The 22505-nt window shown below is 39.5% G+C and overlaps 1 protein-coding gene across 2 annotated transcripts in view; it reads right to left on the bottom strand.

Moving 5' to 3' along the window:
• Window positions 1-22505, bottom strand: part of EDIL3 (EGF like repeats and discoidin domains 3) — a 482936-nt gene that overhangs the window by 253453 nt on the left and 206978 nt on the right. For both annotated transcript variants that reach the window (XM_027545670.1, XM_027545671.1), the window contains one exon: window positions 21782-21910. In XM_027545670.1, the coding sequence (XP_027401471.1) occupies window positions 21782-21910 (129 nt within the window). The remainder of the gene's footprint in view (window positions 1-21781; window positions 21911-22505) is intronic.

Below are 22505 nucleotides of genomic sequence, written 5' to 3'. Positions count from 1 at the left end.
GAGTGTGAGCATGGTCCAGGAGAGGGGAATCTGTCTCCAGGTGAGCATGCTCCTTGTGCCCACTGATTCGTTGCCCCACAGAGAGGGCTGATGCCAGAGGAAGACGAGAGCCAGGGTGAGGTCCAGAGCAGGGGACCCTCGTGGCAGGGTCAAGGAAGGAACTGGGAAGGGACTTAGGGACCTCCTCTCTCTCATTCCAACTCATCCTCTACTCTCTAGCTGTATTTCAGCCTCTCCAGTTTCAGAGTAGATGAAAGTCTTCCTTGATATTCAAATTGAAATGTGGCACTGGTGACCCTGGATGTGGCAGATATATAGTTGTAGGCTCGTTCTCTTGTGGGGCAATTCTGGGAGTCCTTTGAAAACATCTCATCACTGAGAATTCCCTGCCTCTCGCTTGCCTTCTCTGATGGGTCAGCATGCTTTGCCCCTCAGTTTCCTGTGGGCTACCATGTAGGTGGGTCAGAGGGCTGCTCAGGGTTTTCTACTTAGGTTCCAATTCTTTTAAGATAGCATGGCTGCTTGGTTTGGGGTCATATCTGACCCACAAGAAATCCACACATATCCTTGCCCTACCATTTTCTACAAGTGCAATCTACTCCTGAAAAAACACCTTGGGTTTGCACCATAACACATAGGGGTAGCTTTGGTTACTAGCCTCTTGTCTTTGAAACTCTCCAGGCAGGCATTAAATCACCAGTATGTACATGTGTATAAGAAATCAGTACAAAAGAAGACAAAAAAAATATTATATTCCTGCCTGATCTCCCAGTGTCTCTCTTTTTCTTTACTAGTGATAAGGGACTTAATATCCATTATGCTTTTTTTAAAAGGAACTATTTGGAGGAAAAAAGATTGTCTGCTTTTAAAATCTACCAAGGCTCATGCGTTCTGTATTTGAGAAAGTTTTAAAAATGAAAGTGGGAAAAGAAAGCTGAACCTCAACCAGTAATTCTATTTTCAAACGACAGGACCAAATCATATCCAAAGTCCCTGAAAAACAGAAAATGACCAAAAGGTTCATTTCAAATACACTCGCTGAACCGTTTGAGAATGGCAGGCCATAAACTATATAGCAGAAAGATAGCTGGCAAGAAATATTTTTCTTAAATTCAATCTCTCTGAATAGGAAAGAAAAAGATTATATTCTCAGATAAAAATGTCATTTATATTCTTACAAGACCACACTTAAATAGAAATTGAAATAAGTTGTGTTTCCTATGAGTTTAAAATAGCAATTAAAAAACAAAGTCCACTAAGACTTAAACTACCCCAAGGAAAGAAGACAATTTTACATCTGTTTTTGATATATGACTATCAACACACAATTTATTAAATACCTTATATGACTTTATAAGTTAAAAAAGTAATTGACAGTACAGGAACTTACCTAAGAAGACTTAAAAGATTTACCAGTTTAATCCTGAGAGAACAATCAGCAATCCTGAGTCAATCTGTCTCTATCAGTTAGGGCAATGTTGATAGTAATGCATTAACATGGAGAAGGAAATGACAACCCACTCCAGTATTCTTGCCTGGAGATTTCCATGGACAGAGGAAGCCTGGTGGGCTACAGTCCATGCGGTCACAAAGAGTTGGACAAGACTGAATGACTTCACTTACTTACTTTTACATTAACATGGGCATTATGGTATCCTTTACTGAGAGAAAAATGCATGTGGCAAGTTTTACCAAAAAAAAAAAAAATTCACAGGCGTAGACTTGAAGATATATAAAGAATTTCAACTTAAATGAAGACACAGAAAATGATTCTAGAATACGCTAGCCATATTGTCACCAAAATAATACTTCATTCATTTCTAAGTGGACTCCATTGCTTCTCTATTCAAATATGCTAAATCATTTATACACAGCTTCTTAGAAATTTGGAGTAATTGTTCTGTCTCTAAAAAGACTGATTTGGACCTCTGGAGCTGGCCATGAGGGATTTATCTTTATTGTTATACATGCTGTGCTGTGATGTTCTCATTATATATGCAGAACCATTTGGGAAGCATTTTGAAAAAATATTTATTTTTAATATATACCCTGCTTTTCTACAACGCAGTTGAAAAAGCCTGCAATAAAATCTCTACAAATCAAGATAGTTAAAAATAAAAATAGATATCCCAAACTATCCAGTAGACTGAGAGCAACAGGAACTTAGGATGGATACTTACTGGATTTGAACATTAAGTTTGTCTAAGCCACCCAAGCAAAACAGCTTTAATAGCTTTCAGTATCAGATAAGATGGAGCATCTCTGTACCCCAAAAAAGAGAAATATATACTTCCCTGCATTTATATAAAATGTTTAAATAAAACATTGATGTGTCCTCATATTCATTCATTCAACAAATATTTACTGTACACCTCCTATGTGTACATTGCTAGATACAAAGGATAAATGGATAAAACAGACATATAATATTAAAGAGACATATAACTGCCAGATAAGGGCAAATAACCCCAACAGGTCTAGTGCAAGAGACAAAACAATTGCCATCATCTCTGTTGTAATACCATGGTTTTCTTAATGTTCCTATTTTAGTAGTCAAAGAATAAGCAAGGGTTTACTGAGCTCTTACTAGTCAGTCATTTCTTCGTTAATTTATCAACTGCATTTTGAGTACCTACAACATTCAACGTTCAATTCTAGGCTGTGATCAGGAATCAAGGATAACTCAGGTGTGAAGTGTCTTTAAGCTACCTAGCAAGATGAGAAATACACAAATCAATACAAAGCAAGGTAGACAGAATAAGAAAAAGAGCTATGCGAGGTGGGGCGGGGCGGGCTTTCTTGCTTAAGGAAGGAGTGGGAATCATGGAAGTGCTCCTAGAAGGTCTGGGGCTGGTATTACAGACAAGTCTATGGGGGGAAGGGCTCCGGGCACAGACAGCACACCAGCAAAGGCAGTGAGATAGGCAGTTAAGGAACGTGAAGGATGAATGGCAAGTGGCTCACTTTGATTGATGCATTTGGCGAATAAAGGGGAACATGGAAATAAAGTAGGGAAATGAGTTCAGGGTTAGATTTCAGCAATAGAAGAGGTTTAGCTTATGGAGCTGGTGCCCCTAACTGTGCCTCTTGTGGTGAAAAGCTGGCAAAGGAAACACACAGCTGGACTTGCCCTCAAGGACTTCATAAACTAATGTGTGTGCAGAAAGGCAAATACAAGATGTTTGCATCTAATTATTTTCATGTCCTTTGCTTCTACCACCTAATGTATAAAGAAAGCTCTCTAAAGAAAGCAACGGCCACAGCTCTGGGAAGGGCACATATTTGGAGCCATCTGATCTGTGACAGAATCACCTTTCCCTGGGCATATCTTTTATGTGTGACTAGTGTTCTCAGGACCCATTTCTCCCACAAGGGTAACTCTTGTGGCGCGTTCCTCTCTAAGCGCTGCTGGAGCCTGCCTTGTAATATTACTCTTGAAGGATTCACTGCCTGGGCTGCAAAAACACAGCTCATAAAGCTCTTTAGTTCAGTCTGAAGAGCTGGAACATTAAAGCAAATACAACAGGGAAAAGGCTGCACTGGACCAAGCTGCTGAGAAGGTAGAGGAAGAAAAGCGCCTCCAAGAAAAAGAGTATGCGGACTGTAAACCACGAATAATGGCGACGCCTCCAGAAGCAGAAGTGGCAAATGGCCCTCTAGGTAATCTTGATGGAAAGCATCACTCATTACTCCCTCCCCTCTCAGACAGAGGAGGTCACCAGAGGAAGGGCAACGTTAACATGATCACTATTTCCAGGAGAACTGTAAATATTGAATTGATGCTCACCCACAAGTAGGCATTGGTGGATGTTCATCCTTGTGTGTATTTGCATTAAAACTTGTATATGTGCAGGGCTTCCCTGGTGGCTCAGATGGTAAAGAATCTCCCTGCAATGCGGGAGACCTGGGTTCAATCCCTGGGTTGGGAAGATCCCCTGGAGTTAGGGCATGGCAACCCACTCCAGCATTCTTGCCTGGACAATCCCCATGGACAGAGGAGCCTGGTGGGTTACAGTCCATAGGGTTTCAGAGTCAGACATGACTGAGTGACTAAGCACATATGCAGATGCAAAGGATCCCTGAAATAACTTTCCATCTCATCCTACCCTTGTTTCCTTCATATTTCCCATTCCTTTGGCAATAACTTCCTCGCCTTCTGAATCTCTACCTCATTTTTTAATTTTTTAATCTGTCCCCTCTCCTTTGCTTACAGAGTCAACTCTCCATCTAAGCTTTAATAGTCACTCTCACTCCCATATCTTCACAGTATTAAAAAAGTTTTTTTAATTATATAACAGTTATCAACTGAATTGACAATCAAAGCACTGACAATCTCTTGGCCATCTGTAAAAGGAGGAAAAAATGGACAGTTTTCTCAAACTTATTTGGCCATAGGACTCTTGTTAGATGACAACTTATTTTTTTGTTATCTTTCTCCACACTAATTTCACAAGCCATTGAAGGCAAACACTGACTTTTAGGGTTAATCTTTGGTCTTGCACAGACCTCAGCATCACGGATGACAGAGAATTAGATGATACATTAATGGGGTAACAGACAAACGGTTTAATATTCACTTACTTGTTTAATGAGTATTTACTGAGTACCTACTATGAACTTTTTAGGCATAGGGAGCAGAGTAAAAAGTAAACAAATCAAGTCCTTGCTCTTAGGAAGCTTATGTTTTAGAGGAGATTAAAAACGATAAAAAATAAATATAAAATATGTCAGGAGGCGAGGAGTGCTAAAAAATAAAGAGGAGTAAAAAGGTTGGAGAGAAGAGGTGGCGAGGAAGTTTTTATAAAATTACATTTTATTCAGGGTAGTTGCAGAAGGGCACTCTGATGAATTACCACTTCTGCAAAGATCTAATCTAAAAGAGAAAGGGAAAGAGTCTTGTAATTCTTCAGGAAGGAGAGGGCAGGTAAGTGAACAGAGAGGCAAAGACCCCAGACTGGAAGCAGGCTTGGCATGTTTGAGGGCAGCAGCGACAGTGTGACCCCTGCTGAATCAGCACTATGGAGGATGGCTGGGGTCAAGGCCAGAGATGGCTGGGAAGAGAATGCACCAATCTCTTTGGGTCGATGCAGCACTTTGGATTTTACTCCAAGTACACTGGGAAACCCTGGAGGGCTTTATACACAGAAACGACGTAGTATGAATTGTGTTTTACCTGGAGCACTCTAGATGTTGTTTTGAAAAGAGACTAGGGACAAGTGTAGAGACAGCACAATCATTAAGAGTATTTTCTAGTGGATAATGGTGCCTTAGGGAAGAAGTGAAGGTGGAAAGAGGTGATCAGAATCTCATATACAGTCTAAGTAAGTACAGAGCACACAGAAGACATTGAGTACAGACGACTCATCTAAGGAGCTTTAATGGAAAGCTGACAAATGGAACCAAAGTACTAAAAAGTACTCTCCCTTCCTCTTTTTCTTCCTCTCCTTCTATTTCTCTGTCTCTATCACTGTGTCTGTGTATCTCTCTCTCTTTTCCCCTTCCTTTCTCCCTACCTTTCACCCTACCTACTGGGAAGGTATACACTCTCTATTACAAGATTTCACTTTTTAAATTGAGGCCTTTAACCTTCCTATTCTCTCTGTTGCAAAATCTGCTCAGATAAAATCAGTATTTATTTTAGTACCAATTTATTCTATAATGACTAAAGAGAAAGTATTTCAAAAACTACTCAGAAATAATAATGAGAATTTATAAACATACATACTTCTAATTGTCAACAACACTTTTACATCTATTAAATTGTCTGGGCATCATTAACCTGGACCTAAAGGTAGGCAAAGAGCCCAGTTATTTCTATTTTACAAAGGAAGAAACTAAGGCTTAGCATAATCATTATTTCAAATTGATATGACTCGTTAATAACATAGAAGAATTTAAATTTGAGTCTCTCCTACATTTAAGTTCTTAACCTCCTTAACAATCATGCTTTTGTTATTCAAATACACTATACTCTTTTCATTTTACAAGAGTCAAAAGCAATTCCTTTACCTACCACTGAAAGAGTCTTTGTCAATATTGTTGGGGGAACAATACCCATTTAGAAATGCTTCAGTTTAAGATGCATCTTATAAAATGATTAAAACTTTCAGAATATCTAAAACTATTTACTTCCAAGGAATATATTGCCTCAAATTTCTATAAACTGTAGCATGATTGCAAAATCAATTTGGAATCACTAAAGCAAAATCGATCAAGTTATATGCTAAAACTGATGTCAGAAAATATCCACTCAAAGCAATTCTGATTTTCGGATTTCCCATTAAAATGCAAATAATGTCTTCTTTTTCAAAATCATATATTTTAGTATGTAATTATACTTGTCTTGATTTATGTATTACTTCTATTATAATGTTTTCCTTAAAATATATTGTACTATATTATTAAGACTCAGCCAATGTGAAAGATAAAGTGATCATTGCTGCTGTTTAGTTGCTAAGTCATGTCCAACTCTTTTGCGACCCCATGGACTGTAGCCCACCAGGATCCTCTGTCCATGGGATTTCCCAGGCAAGAATACTAGAGAAAGTTGTCATTTCCTCCTCCAGGAGATCTTCCTGACTCAGGGATTGAACCCACACGTCCAGCACTGGGAGGTAGATTCTTTACCACTGAGCCACCAGGAAAGTCCCATTGATTATATATGCATATACATATGTGTATATAATACTTTTTTAAAAATTCCTAATATTTTTAATTAATTGACACACTTCTAATTAACTACATGAGTTGAGGAGATCACAAATGACATTTTAAAAGATTTTGAACTGAATGAAAATTAAAACATAGCATCTCAAAATTGGTGGGATAGAACTTAGAAGAAAATTTATAGCAGTAACTGTGTACGTTAGAAAAGAAGAAAGTTCTCAAATAAGTTATCTAAAATTTCCTCCTAAATAAGCTAGAAAAAGAAGTGTAATCCAAATGATAAGAAGAAAGTAAATAATAAGGATAAGACCAGAAATCAATGAAATAGAAAACAGAGAAATTTTTTGGACCTAAGAAATATGTCCTTTCTTAAGATGAATTTTAAAAACTGATGAATCCGATAATACGTTTTTTGTTTAAAATTCTAGATTCTATCTTAATGATACTGTTAAAGGCTAGAAACAAACATCATTAACAAGGCATAATTGAAAATATAACCATATATTATACTGGCAAGTTCATGACATGAAATTAAGTACAAACAATAATTAAAATGCCATTTAAATTAGTTAGAAACCAAGTATTTACAACCTCAGTGTCAGCCACTTGAATAATTTTCCAAATCTGATTGTTGCTCAGCTCCTCTCAACTCCTCATTACCACCTCAGTCCTAACCACCAACATCTTGCCTCCAACAGAGCCTGTTTTTCACCAGTGGTCAGAGTCATTCTCCAAACAAATGAATTAATGTACTCTTTTAATCTCAATCCTCCAAAGATTTTTTCCATAATTTCAATACCACGAAAAGTCTAGTCTATGGCTCAAAAGGCGCCACCCTGATCTAGCACCAGTCCGGTGCTGCCTGTCTGCCTCCCCTTCTCATCATTCATTGTGCTCCAAGAACACACCCCTCTTAGGACCAAGCACTTGCTACTCCCTCTGGTTTACTTGGCTGACCCCCGAGTTCATCATACTCAAGTATCACTTTCTGGGAGAAAATTTTGGCCATGCTCTAAAATATCACTCAAAAACCTCTGCTCTTTAGACCTTATCCTTATAATATATATCATTGCTGTTGTTGACATTACATGTTACTATACATTACTATGGAGAAGGCAATGGCACCCCACTCCAGTACTCTTGCCTGGAAAATCGCATGGATGGAGGAGCCTGGTAGGCTGCAGTCCATAGGGTTGCTAAGAGTAAGACACTACTGAGCAACTTCACTTTCACGCGTTGGAGAAGGAAATGGCAACCCGCTCCAGTGTTTTTACCTGGAGAATCCCAGGGATGGGGGAGCCTGGTGGGCTGCTGTCTATGGGGTTGCACAGAGTCGGACACGACTGAAGTGACTTAGCAGCAGCACACATTACTATATATTATATAATATATATTTTATAATTAAACTTCTATTAAAATAATTAAAGATTCAAATGTATTTATAAAAAATCATGCAGAAAATACTGTGTACATTTTACTCAGTTCTCCACAATGGCTAACAATTTACAAAGCTGTAATATAAAAGCACAATTAAAATATTCAGATTTTACCAGTTTTACTTAATACTCATTTGTGTGTGTGTGTGTGTGTATAAAAGTAATTCTGCACAATTTTATGACATAGGTAGGTGTGTGTATCTATCATTCTATTCAGTACAGAGAATAGTTCCAACACTGCAAGGATACCTCATGCTGTCCTTTTAAGACCACCTCACTTTCCTCTATTCCCTCCCTAACTTGAAAATCTATTCTCCTTTTCCAAAATTTTGTCATTTCAAAATGTTATATTTGGAATCATCCTATAGGTATCCTCTTGGAATTGGCATTTTCCCCCACTCAGCTTAATTTCCAAGAGATTTACTTAAGTTGTGTTTATCAACTGTTCCTTCCTTGTCATTTCTGAATACTAAGCATTTCATGGTATGCATATACCAGTTTAGCCATTCACCTATTGAAGGATATCTGGGCCAATTTAAGGTTTTGGTTATTACCAATAAAGCTGCTATGAATATTCACATACAGACATTTGTGTGAATTTAAGGTTTCATCCACTGATCTCCAGTAGCATATTGGGCACCTACCGACTTGGGGAGTTCATCTTTCAGTGTCCTATCTTTTTGCCTTTTCATACTGTTCATGGGGTTTTCAGGTCAGGAATACTGAAGTGGTTTGCCATTCCCTTCTCCAGTGGACCACATTTTGTCAGAACTCTCCACCATGACCCGTCCGTCTTGGGTGGCCCTACATGGCATGGCTCATAGTTTCATTAAGTTAGACCAGGCTGTGGTCCATGTGATTAGATTGGTTCTGCTGCTGCTGCTAAGTTGCTTTAGTTGAGTCCAACTCTGTGCAACCCCATAGACGGCAGCCCACCAGGCTCCCCCGTCCCTGGGATTCTCCAGGCAAGAACACTGGAGTGGGTTGCCATTTCCTTCTCCAATGCATGAAAGTGAAAAGTCAAAGTGAAGTCGCTCAGTTGTGTCTGACTCTTTGCGACCCCATGGACTGCAGCCTTCCAGGCTCCTCCATCCATGGGATTCTCCAAGCAAGAGTACTAGAGTGGGGTGCCATATCCTTCTCCAGACTGAGGGGGATACTGGATGGCAATTAGATGGAGAAACAGTGGAAACAGTGGCTGACTTTATTTTTCTGGGCTCCAAAATCACTGCAGATGGTGACTGCAGCCATAAAACAAAAAGATGCTTGCTCCTTGGAAGAAAAGTTATGACCAACCTAGACAGCATATTGAAAAGCAGAGACATTATTTTGCCAACAAAGGTCCATCTAGTCAAGGCTATGGTTTTTTCAGTAGTCATGTATGGATGTGAGAGTTGGACCATAAAGAAAGCTGAGTGCCAAAGAATTGATGCTTTTGAACTGTGGTGTTGGAGAAGACTTTTGAGAGTCCCTTGGACTGCAAGGAGATCCAATCAGTCCATCCTAAAGGAAATTAGTCCTGAATATTCACTGGAAGGACTGATGCTGAAGCTGAAACTCCAATACTCTGGCCACCTGATGCTAAGAGCTGACTCATTGGAAAAGACCCTGATGCTGGGAAAGATTGAGGGCAGGAGGAGAAGGGGATGACAGAGGACGAGATGGTTGGATGGCATGACCAACTTAATGGACATGAGTCTGAATAAACTCCAGGAGTTGGTGATAAGACAGGGAGGCCTGGCATGCTGCAGTCCATGCGGTTGCAAAGAGTCGGATATGACTGACCGACTGAACTGAACTGAAGGTTTCATCTCTCTGGGATAAATGCTCAGAAGTACAACTACTGAGCCATATGGTAAATGCCTATATTCTATTTTTTTAATTATTTTTTTTTCCTATTAGAATGGAAGTCCTATGACACCAGGGACTTGGTTATTTCAGTATCTTCTCCTTGTTCCTGGTACACAGCACCTGTGAAACTCTTATAGTTTCCTGGGTGTTAGGACTGTCTTTTGTTCTAATGAGGCAAGACTAGGTGGTCCCTTGGATGACAGATGATTACATAAACACCAAACTATGATTAGAAGCTTGATATTTTTAGCATTGCCCTCTGTGCTGGGACAAGGGCTGAAAGTAGAATTAATGACCGAGCATGCTGACATGAGGAAGCCCCCATAAAAATCCCCAAGGTTCAGGGCTCAGAGAACTTCCAGTTTGGGGAACATATCTAACTGGGAAGGTGACATAGCCCAATTTACAGAGAGAAGCTGCTGTGCTCAGGGCCCTCATAGACCTCGCCCGTATATCTCTTCACCTAGTCTTTCGCCTGTATCCTTTATCACACCCTCTAATAATTTTGCGTACATACTTAATGCTTGCTTACATTGACTCATTAGGAATGAGTACCAGCTCTGTGGCTCTGCCGTCAGTTTCACCTTGAGAATCTCACTAGAGGGTTGGCTGCTTTTTCCTCTGGTGACCCAGGCACCAGAAACTGCACGTGGTCTGAGGAACCATGGTCTGATCTTATTTAACATACGTTGGTTCAAAATTTACGGTTTCCTGACAATCAAATTTCTTTTAATAGGTAACAGGAAAAGCTGTTTATCTGTCACTTAGAGATTTTCAAATATTTTGAGTTTGATAATATCTGAATATTTCATGGCAAAATTAATGTTGATGTAAGCAAGTGTGTTCCTGAGATCTGTGCAAATTAAGAGAACTATAAGAGGGAACATCACATTTGCAGCAAAATTCGACAGAAGTTGTTGCAACCTGGAGACCTACTACGTTCCACTGGTATCTGGAGTGGGGTGGGGGCAGTCTTGTGGTACTGAGCTCTCAACCTGTGGGATCTGACGATATCTTCAGATACACAAGGATAACAATAACCACCGCTTGAGATGAACAGAACAAAACTGTTGGTTGCCAGAGGCAGCGGGGTGGAGGAGAGGGTGAAATGTATCAAGGGAGGGTCAAAAGATAAATAAATGCTGGGGATGTCATGCAGAGCATGATGGCTATAGTTTTAATGCTGTATTCCATATTTAAAGGTTGCTAAGAGTAGATTAGCATCCCCCTGGAGAAGGAAATGGCAACCCACTCCAGTACTCTTGCCTGGAGAATCCCATGGATGGAGGAGCCTGGTGGGCTACAGTCCATGGGATCGCAAAGAGTCGGACATGACTGAGTGACTTCCCTTCCCTTTAAGAGTAGGTTTCAAAAGTTTTCATCACAAGAAAAAAAATGGTGTATACCTGATATGAATATACTGTTATCCATCCATTGTATCTCAATTAAAAATAGAAAGAAAGGAGCAGTTAGGGCAGGAGGTTGAGTGGTTACGTCCATAAAGAGACGTGTGAGGCTGTGGGAAAAGTCCTGTGACCCTCCAGTCCCAGGGAACATGGTCGAACCCAATGTCCTTAAAATGGCTCATCTTGGTCTGACGGTTCCTCAGACCGTGTGCAGTTTCAGGTACCCGGGTTGCCAGAGGAAAAAGCAGCTGGCCCCTTAGCAACATTTTCAAGGCGGAACCAGTGGCAAAGCCAGGGAGCTTGTACTCGTTCCTAAGCATGTGGCAGCCTGAAGAATAGTAAGTAAGCTTTCAAAAATCACTTGTCAAATCCATAAATAAACAAACTCCTAGCCTGAGTGAGGAAGAATTCAGGGGCGAGTGAGGCCCCACCGGGGCAAATGCCATTGGAAAAAGGTAGCTAAGGGCAACAGGAATTCAGAAATCAAAGTTAACATCCTTATAAGCTGACAGGCCTGGGAAATTTGGATTGCATGCAACAGATTTCTTTTTGAAGCTGTATTTGTGGTACTATCTCTATTACTAGAGAGATTCTTTATAAAATCATAAGTGAATCCGTTTTAGGTCACATCTATTAGCATAAATACATCACCTTCATGAGTCTAATCTTTCTGGCAAATTTTGCTTAACAGATTTTTGTTCAGAATTATGGTTTCCTGACAATCAAATTTCTTTCAATAGTTAACAGGAAAAAAATGTTTGACTGTCATATAAAGTAGTGATTTTCAAATATTTTGAATTCAACAATATCTGAAAATTTCATGGCAAAAAATCCCAGATTATGTCTATATTTGAATAGTGTTTCAGTGCAAATATCTATTGCATTTATCTGCCAGGACAGTGCTCTTTGTGAGTCTTCTAAAAAGACTGAAAACAAGAAAATGAAAATGCCTTGGAACTCTGACTACTGCAGATGGATTAAGGGATAACATATTTTAAGAACAGTAAGTTAATGTCTTCCTTTGGCCTGATTCTTTCAATCAGTTGAGGGTTCTTGCTGTAAGATGATTTTCTATATATTAAGTAAAGGTTGAAAGACAAAAATTCAGTAAGGTTGCCTGATTATCCATTTACTGTGCAGGTATATTTGTTTATCCTAAACTCTGTTTCTTTTTGAGTATTCCTCTGCCTGGTATCTTTAAGACATAGTAATTCTTCACAGTATGGTTCTAGAACACTGATTCCCAGACTTGGCTGCACATTAGAATCATCTTGGGAGGTTTTTAAAACTCCTAATGCCTAGACCATACCCCAGACCAATTAAATCAGAATCTCTGGGGTGGAAGTCAGGCATCAGTATTTTTCATAAGTCCCCAGGTGAGTCTAATGTGCAACCAAGGTGAGAACCAGTGTTCTAGAATCATTTGTGTCAGTTTCACTAGGGTAATTGTTAATAGACAGACCTGGGTACAAAATTACTTCTATTAAACTGGAATCTCTATGGATGAGCAAGAGGAATTTGAATATATTTCTGTACTCCTTGATGATTCATATGCACACTGAGTTTTGCAAACCTTTGGCTTATTGAGTTAAGGGGCTAACGTTGACTTGTGAAGTCCTCAGTGAACAAAAAAATCTGAATTCTCAATCTGTAGTCAGAACTCTTTTGGGGTTGGAGGCAAGTCGATTTTGGAAGTTTCCTTAGAGGTCTTTATCTAGCATTGTAATTCTATAGCTTGCAGGTGTCAGTAATATCTTCAGATTAAGTTTCCACACAGTTTTGAAGTGAATACTTTATTAGGACAAATTGATCCTCTAGTGGGCAAGCTAAAATAAAGAGGCCATGAAGCTAAAATTAGAAAGAGTAATTTAACAAAATAATAATTACCTATTAGAATTAAGGATGTAAGAGGAATTTAAAATAGAAAAGGATAAAGCTCCAATTTAGCCTTCTCCCTGAGCCACAACTCATTTTTTTACAATTGAAAAAACTTTAAGAGAAGGGAAAAATTAAAGACCAATAGGACAAAGCATTATATTTTAAAATATTAATCCATTCAGAATATGCTACCCTTTAAGATATGTAAAGTATGTTCTAAAACTTCTCATATGGTTCTAACAAATATCCTACTTAGTGAAGCAGGACAAAAGATTATCAATTCTACTTTTTATAGACATGTTATTTCCGGCACCTAATACAGTATGAAGTTCTCTGTGTCTATTGAGTTGAACTGAATCATAAGAAAGCTGAAGCAAAGAAACATTAAATGCTGAGTCTTCATAAATTGATCAAAATAAAACTGCATCAGAAACCCAGGTCTAATCCAGAATTCTCTCCCTGAAAACAAGCTTCTTCCCAAACAATATGGAAATTACAGGTCATTCTTTTAGCCAGTAGTCCTGAAGCTTGATTCACTTAAGGATCATATGGAAGCTTTTACCTGTATCCAGGATATCGACCAAAGACTGTGATTCAATAGAGCTGAAGAGGGATGAGGTTTTGTTTGTTTAACAAGCACTACCTGTCAGAAACCATATGTAATTGCCAAATATGTAATTAATCCAGTTAACAATGATTGTCAAGACAGCAAATACTATTGCTAATTCTGAGAAAAGTGAAACATATGTTAAAAAAGTAAAATGACTCAGGTCACCAATAAGTATCTGTTGAATGTATGAATCTACTAGTCAATAGTATAAAATTAAGACCAAACTGGCTTACAACATTTTGCATAACATACAAAGAGGAAAGGGCTTCCCTAGTGGCTCAGCAGTAGAGAATTCACCTGCAACTCAGGAGCCACAGGAGATGTGGGTTCAATTCCAGGGTCAGGAAGATCTTCTGGAGGAGGACATGGCAACCCACTCCAGTATTCTTGCCTGGAGAATCCCATGGACAGGCTACAGTCCATAGGGTTGCAAAGAGTCAGACACAACAGAATCTACTTAGCACACATACACAAAGAGGAAAGTTTTAGATTCTGTGGTGTTTTCTGGTCAACTTCCTCAGTTTGAAAAGGGATTCAAGATTATATTGAGCTAATCTGATAAAAAGGGCCTGCTTTAACTTTTCTTTTTTTTTTTAGGGCTTGGTGGGCACCTAGATCAACTCTTCTTCCTCAAAAAATAGGAACCAAGAAAACATGTTCTTTTTTTTTTAAATTTTATTTTATTTTTAAATTTTACAATATTGTATTAGTTTTGCCAAATATCAAAATGAATCCGCCACAGGTATACCTGTGTTCCCCATCCTGAACCCTCCTCCCTCCTCCCTCCCCATACCCTCCCTCTGTTCTTTTAAAAGAAACTCAAGGTTTCAAAGCTGTGTACAGGTACGGACGAATTCAGAGAATGCCTTCAGTGGTAAGATGGGCAAAGAATTCTGAGAATAAAGAAAGAGTTCTCCCCTAAGGCATTAGATTTATAACTAGGCAACAAGTAAAATATGATTACTTCTAGCCAGACCAAAATGCAGTTCTCACCAGAAAAGTGCTTGCTTAAAAATGTCTTTCAAAATTTCAACTTCTAGACATTCTGGTATTCATTTTATCCTATAATTTACATCTTATAATTTACAAACACACACATATACATACAAACATAAATATATATATACACACATGCATATATATGTATATGTAAACGTTAACATATGATATTTTAAAAACATAATTTGACAATTCTATATTAAAAACCAATATTAATCAATATGTCTTCTAAAGTTATAACCTCACGCTATTTTCATTATCAAAAAAGCATTTGTAATGGCTAAAATACAAAACGCTGACAACAAGCAATGCTTGAGAGAGAAGGAAGCTCTCAATTGTTGCTGACAAGCATACAAAATATCACAGCCTCTGTGGAAGGCAAGAGGGCAGTTTCTGACAAAACTAAATGCACTCTTACCATAAGAATTGCACTCCTAGGTCTTTAGTCAAGGAAAGACATGAAAACTCAAGTCCACACAAAAACCTGCATATGAATGTACATAGCAGCTTTATTCGTAATTGCCAAAAGGAGAATAACTATTAATAAAGTGTGCTTTAATAGGTGAATGAATGAACACACTGTAGTACATCCATAAAGTGGAATAGTCACTGGTTAAAAGCAAAAGAGCTATCAAGTCACAAAAGAAAATGGAGGAAACTTAAATACGTATTGCTAAGTAAAACAAGTTAGTCTGAAAAGCCTACATACTATACGATTCCAGCTACACACTGTAGAATTCCAACTGTATGGCGTTTTGGAAAAGGCAAGATAACAGAGTTAAAAAAAAAAAAAATGAGTGATTGCCAGGGGTTTGGAGTAAGGAGAGAGGAATGAATAAACAGAGCACAGAGATTTTTAGGTTAGTGAAACTATTCTGTATAAGGCTTTGGAGGACACATGGTATGCATTTTTTAAAATCCATAGAACTGTACAATACAAACAGAAAATCCTAATGTAAACTATGGACTTTACTTAATATATTAATATCCATTCATCAATTTCAACAAAGTATTAAAAAGTGTTAATCACTCAGTTGTTGCTGACTCTTTGTGCCTGCATGAACTGCAGTCTGCCAGGCTCTTCTGTCCAGGGAATTCTCTAGGCAAGAATACAGGAATGGGTTACCATGCCTTTCTCCAGGGGATCTTCCCAATCCAGGGTTTGAACCTGAGTCTCCTGCATTGTAGGCAGATTCTTTACCATCTGAGCCACCGGGGAAGCCGAAAAGGAATTTGGGAGGGCTTCCACGGTGGCTCAGATGGTAAAGTGTCTGCCTATAACACGGGAGACTGGGTTCAATCCTTGGGTTGGGAAGATCTCCTGGAGAAGGAAATGGCAACCCACTCCAGTATTCTTGCCTGGAAAATCCCATGGACAGAGGAACCTGGTAGGCTACAGTCCATGGGGTCGCAAAGAGTCGGACACAACTGAGTGATATTTACTTTACTTTATAGGGAAAGTGAAGAGGAACTAAAAAGCCTCTTGATGAAAGTGAAAGAGGAGAGTGAAAAAGTTGGCTTAAAGCTCAACATTCAGAAAACGAAGATCATGGCATTTGGTCCCATCACTTCATGGGAAATAGATGGGGAAACAGTGGAAATAGTGTCAGACTATTTTTTTGGGCTCCAAAATCACTGCAGATGGTGATTGTAGCCATGAAATTAAAAGACGCTTACTCCTTAGAAGGAAAGTTGTGACCAACCTAGATAGCATATTGAAAAGCAGAGACATTACTTTGCCAACAAAGGTCCGTCCAGTCAAGGCTATGGTTTTTCCTGTGGTCATGTATGGATGTGAGAGTTGGACTGTGAAGAAAGCTGAGTGCCAAAGATTGGATGCTTTTGAACTGTGGTGTTGGAGAAGACTCTTGAGAGTCCCTTGGACTGCAAGGAGATCCAACCAGTCCATTCTGAAAGAGATCACCCCTGGGATTTCTTTGGAAGGAATGATGCTGAAGCTGAAACTCAGTACTTTGGCCACCTCATGGGAAGAGTTGACTCATTGGAAAAGACTCTGATGCTGGGAGGGATTGGGGGCAGGAGGAGAAGGGGACGACAGAGGATGAGATGGCTGGATGGCATCACTGACTCAATGGACATGAGTCTGAGTGAAGTCCAGGAGTTGGTGATGGACAGGGCGGCCTGGCGTGCTGCGATTCATGGGGTCGCAAAGAGTCGGACACGACTGAGCGACTGAACTGATGGGGATCAAACCTGTATCTTCTCCATTGCAGGTGAATTCTTTTTGGACTGAGCCACCAAGCAAAACCTCATGGCTCAAAGATACCATATTAATGTAAGAATTTAATATCAGAGAAGACTACAGAGGAGGAGGGATATTTGGGAACTCTCTGTACTCTCTGCTCAGATTTTCTGCAAATCTAGAACTGTTCTTAAAGCCAAAATCTAATTTAAAAAAGATGCATATATAATATTAATGCTAGCTCTAGAAACCTTTCTTCTAATTTGTAACACAGTGACAAAATAGTTGCTACACTAAACTATGTATTTCTTACTCCTGTATCATAAAACTTAAAATTCTTCAGCTATTAAGCTATATTCCCAAAGACATTTATTTCACAATCTGTCACACAGAACTAAATTAATAAGCCCTCCTATATATGGATGTCTGAAGAATTGTTTTCAATTCTTTTCCCAAATGAAATGTTCGTATTATGTTGGTCCATTTTTCATTTTCATTGATTTTCAATATAGCTTTTATTAGCCAAAACATAATAAATATTTTGCCTATAATGTATGGTTATGTAACTGAAAGCAGAATTGCTACCTTAATGTACAAGATGACCAGGTTTAGCTATTGAAAGTCTTGTGCGTATTTCTCAAGCTTCAACATGTGTGGGAATCAACTGGGGATGGGATCATTTTGAAATACAGTTTCTGATTTAGTTGGTGTGAGGTGGCACCTGGTAATCTTCATTCCCAACAAGCTTCCAGGCAATGCTGACGCATGACTACACTTTGAATAGCAAAGTTCTAGGCCATAAAACTCTTACCACTGTGAAAAACACACTTAATACCCTAGCAGTTCTTGCAAGGAAGTAAAGAGTTGCTTTGTTTGTTTGTCTGTTTATCCCACTTAAAAAAGCTCTCAGGGATTCCAGCACTTCTAAATTTGCTTTCCCAATATATAATCCATTTCAATTTTATCTATAACCTATGTACAGCTCTATACAGTCAGCAAAAAACAAGACCAGGAGCTGACTGTGGCTCAGACCATGAACTCCTTATTGCCAAATTCAGACTTAAATTGAAGAAAGTAGGGAAAACCACTAGACCATTCAGGTATGATCTAAATCAAATCCCTTATGATTATACAGTGGAAGTGAGAAATAGATTTAAGCGCCTAGATCTGATAGATAGAGTGCCTGATGAACTATGGAATGAGGTTTGTGACACTGTACAGGAGACAGGGATCAAGACCATTCCCATAGAAAAGAAATGCAGAAAAGCAAAATGGCTGTATGGGGAGGCCTTACAAATAGCTGTGAAAAGAAGAGAAGTGAAAAGCAAAGGACAAAAGGAAACATATATACACATCTGAATGCAGAGTTCCAAAGAATAGCAAGGAGAGATAAGAAAGCCTTCCTCAGTGATCAATGCAGAGAAATAGAGGAAAACAACAGAATGGGAAAGACTAGGGATCTCTTCAAGAAAATCAGACATACCAAAGGAACATTTTATGCAAAGATGGGCTCGATAAAGGACAGAAATGGTATGGACCTAACAGAAGCAGAAAACATTAAGAAGAGATGGCAAGAATACACAGAAGAACTCTACAAAAAAGATCTTCACGACCCAGATAATCATGATGGTGTGATCACTGACCTAGAGCCAGACATCCTGGAATGTGCAGTAAAGTGGGCCTTAGAAAGCATCACTATGAACAAAGCTAGTGGAGGTAATAGAATTCCAGTTGAGCTATTCCAAATCCTGAAAGATGATGCTGTGAAAGTGCTGCACTCAATATGCCAGCAAATTTGGAAAACTCAGCAGTGGCCACAGGACTGGAAAAGGTCAGTTTTCATTCCAATCCCAAAGAAAGGCAATGCCAAAGAATGCTCCAACTACTGCACAATTGCACTCATCTCACACGCTAGTAAAGTAACGCTCAAAATTCTCCAAGCCAGGCTTCAGCAATATGTGGACCGTGAACTTCCTGATGTTCAAGCTGGTTTTAGAAAAGGCAGAGGAACCAGAGATCAAATTGCCAACATTTGCTGGATCATCGAAAAAGCAAGAGAGTTCCAGAAAAGCATCTATTTCTGCTTTATTGACTATGCCAAAGCCTTTGACTGTGTGGATCACAAAAAACTGTGGAAAATTCTGAAAGAGATGGGAATACTAGACCACCTGATCTGCCTCTTGAGAAATGTGTATGCAGGTCAGGAAGCAACAGTTAGAACTGGACATGGAACAACACTGGTTCCAAATAGGAAAAGGAGTTCGTCAAGGCTGTATATTGTCACACTGTTTATTTAAGTTATATGCAGAGTACACCATGAGAAACGCTGGACTGGAAGAAACACAAGCTGGAATCAAGATTGCTGGGAGAAATATCAATAACCTCAGATATGCAGATGACACCACCCTTATGGTAGAAAGTGAAGAGGAACTCAAAAGCTTCTTGATGAAAGTTAAAGTGGAGAGTGAAAAAGTTGGCTTAAAGCTCAACATTCAGAAAACGAAGATCATGGCATCCGGTCCCATCATTTCATGGGAAATAGATGGGGAAACAGTGGAAACAGTGTCAGACTTTATTTTTCTGGGCTCCAAAATCACTACAGATAGTGACTGCAGCCATGAAATTAAAAGACACTTACTCCTTGGAAGGAAAGTTATGACCAACCTAGATAGCATATTCAAAAGCAGAGACATTACTTTGCCAACAAAGATTCGTCTAGTCAAGGCTATGGTTTTTCCTGTGGTCATGTATGGATGTGAGAGTTGGACTGTGAAAAAGGGTGAGCGCCGAAGAATTGATGCTTTTGAACTGTGGTGTTGGAGAACACTCTTGAGAGTCCCTTAGACTGCACGGAGATCCAACCACTCCATTCTGAAGGAGATCGGCCCAGGATTTCTTTGGAAGGAATGATGCTGAAGCTGAAACTCCAGTACTTTGGCCACCTCATGGGAAGAGTTGACTCATTGGAAAAGACTCTGATGCTGGGAGGGATTGGGGAAAAGAGGAGAAGGGGACGACAGAGGATGAGATGGCTGGATGGTATCACTGACTCGATGGACGTGAGTCTGAGTGAACTCCGGGAGTTGGTGATGGACAGGGAGGCCTGGCATGCTGCGATTCATGGGGTCACAAAGGGTCAGACACAACTGAGCGACTGATCTGATCTGATGGACAGTAAGCAAGCTATCCATTTAACCATAATATTCTTCTATCCTGTATGAACCAAAGATCATTTATTTCTAGTTTGACTCCTGTATTTCTATGTCTTCAAGCACAGAAAGGTCAAGTGGCTGGCTCCACTTATCCAGTAACTTAGAGATCAGGTCTCAAATCCAGGTCTCTGATTCCAAATCCAGTCCTTTTCCCCTCCATTCTCTGCTGCTTCTAATAATGACGCACTTCAGAGAAGAGGCACCAGTTTGTTTAGCTCACAAAATCCCAGTTCTAAATTGAATTCCTCAGCCTCCAGTTTCCCATAAACCTTAAGCATGTGTTTAAGGTCTTACAGGACCTGAGTCTTGAAACATAAGGTATTGATCAGAGGGAGGGGAATGAGGGGATGGCAAGTGGCCTAGAGTGGGCAATGAATACATGAGCCAGGAATACTACAGTGATGATTAAGACCATGGTATGAGGAATGAGTTAGGAAAAATTGAGTCTGTCAGCCAGAGCCAGATTTTCAACCACCAGCAAAAAATTATAGAGTGCACCCTGGCTCTGAGACTTTAGGAACATTGTGTACTTCTCTGGAGACTTGCAAGGGCCAGGAACATGTGGAAATTCTGTAGAGGCCTGTTATAATACAGCTTATTATAAAATGTACACTGCGTGTAACTGGGTTCAATCACCAACAAGGAATGAGAAGCTCGGGATTTTTCTCAGGCTGAGTTCAAAGTCACCATGGCTGATTTTTCCTTGTTATAGAATCACTGCTCAGGCTTTACACATGCCTATCACAAAACATCTCTGGAAAGACAGGGATTTGAGCCCAGAATGTTGACTGCCTTGACATTCACCTGTTCACCTAAAGAGGATATTACTTATCCTACTTATTTCCAAAGATTTGTGACCTAGTGTCAGAGCAGTATCCAGAGTTTCCTCAGTCTGGCCACCCCACCTGATCCCCTCAATTAAGGGCTGCCTGCACGGAGTACACACACCACAGCAGAATGCCCCCTTGAAATGAGAACAAAGTTTTCATAATGGGATATTGCCCAGTGTCTAGAGGCAGGGTTTGCACCTAAGGGCATAACATCTGAACTATTTTTTTTTTTTTTTCCTATGCAATAGGCTTCTAAGACAAAGAGGGTGAGACCATAAAAATGCTAACATGTGAAATGGAAGAAACTGGCTTATAGAAAGGACAGAGTGGGCAGTTTTCTCTTTTAGGTACCTTCTCTGAACCCAAACAGAAAAATGTCTGGGAAGCTTGAAGACTGTAGCTTTAGGACACATGTGAAAGAAAGACATAGATATCAGATCAATATAAAAGCAGCATTTTGCAAGTATGGCTGAGCGACAGTGAAAAGGGCTGATAGAAGATTGCTAGCCTCCCACACCCTTGGAAGAATAGAAACAGTCTAGGGATAAGTCCTCAGCTGGGGATATGGTGTATCCAGTGGGAGAGAAGCAGGCTCAAAGATTCTATCATTCTACTGCAAACAAGAATGATAATGACTTGCATACTTTGCAATCAATGATAATAAAAGCACAAAGACCGTGGATGACTTACTGTGCTGACAGTGAATCCCATTAAATCCTCGGGGACATTTACAAACATAGCCTATGAATGTATCTCCTCGGTACGCTTCACTTATTTCGCAGGTTCCTCCATTATGGCATGGATTAGGAGTGCAGGGACCTGCAAGACAGAAAGCAATATTGCTGCATGATACATATGCTTTAAAGTAGACACTGGGTGAACATTTTGCAATTAACAATTTTACAGAGAAAGTGTTCTGGATATTAGTGCTACAGGAAATGCAGAAGCTGTGAGGGCTCTGGAGACCAACGGCCTGGGCTTGAATACTGGTTTCACCACTTTATAGCCATGTGGCCTTGGATGATTTATTTAACCTCTCTTTACCTCAGTATCATCTTCTGTGAAATGTCAATACTATAATAATACAATCTACCTCAAAAGGCAATGACAGAGATGAAAAGAATTCATACATATAAAATACCCTGAACACATACATATCAAACATTCAAAAAGTATTAGCACTAAGTAAAACATTGTTACTAAGGTTCCAGATTATAAAATCTCCTCTGCATGTTTAAAATGCAATGCTGCTAAGTCACTTCAGTCGTGTCCGACTCTGTTCAACCCCATAGACGGCAGCCCACCAGGCTCCCCTATCCCTGGGATTCTCCAGACAAGAACACTGGAGTGGGTTGCCATTTCCTTCTCCAGTTTAAAATGCAATACTGAATGGCAATTTCTAGAGTCAAGAACA

Source organism: Bos indicus x Bos taurus, chromosome 7 (genome assembly GCF_003369695.1).
Source record: "Bos indicus x Bos taurus breed Angus x Brahman F1 hybrid chromosome 7, Bos_hybrid_MaternalHap_v2.0, whole genome shotgun sequence".
Classification (NCBI taxonomy): Eukaryota; Metazoa; Chordata; class Mammalia; order Artiodactyla; family Bovidae; genus Bos; species Bos indicus x Bos taurus.
This window is presented reverse-complemented; position numbering and strand designations above follow the sequence as displayed.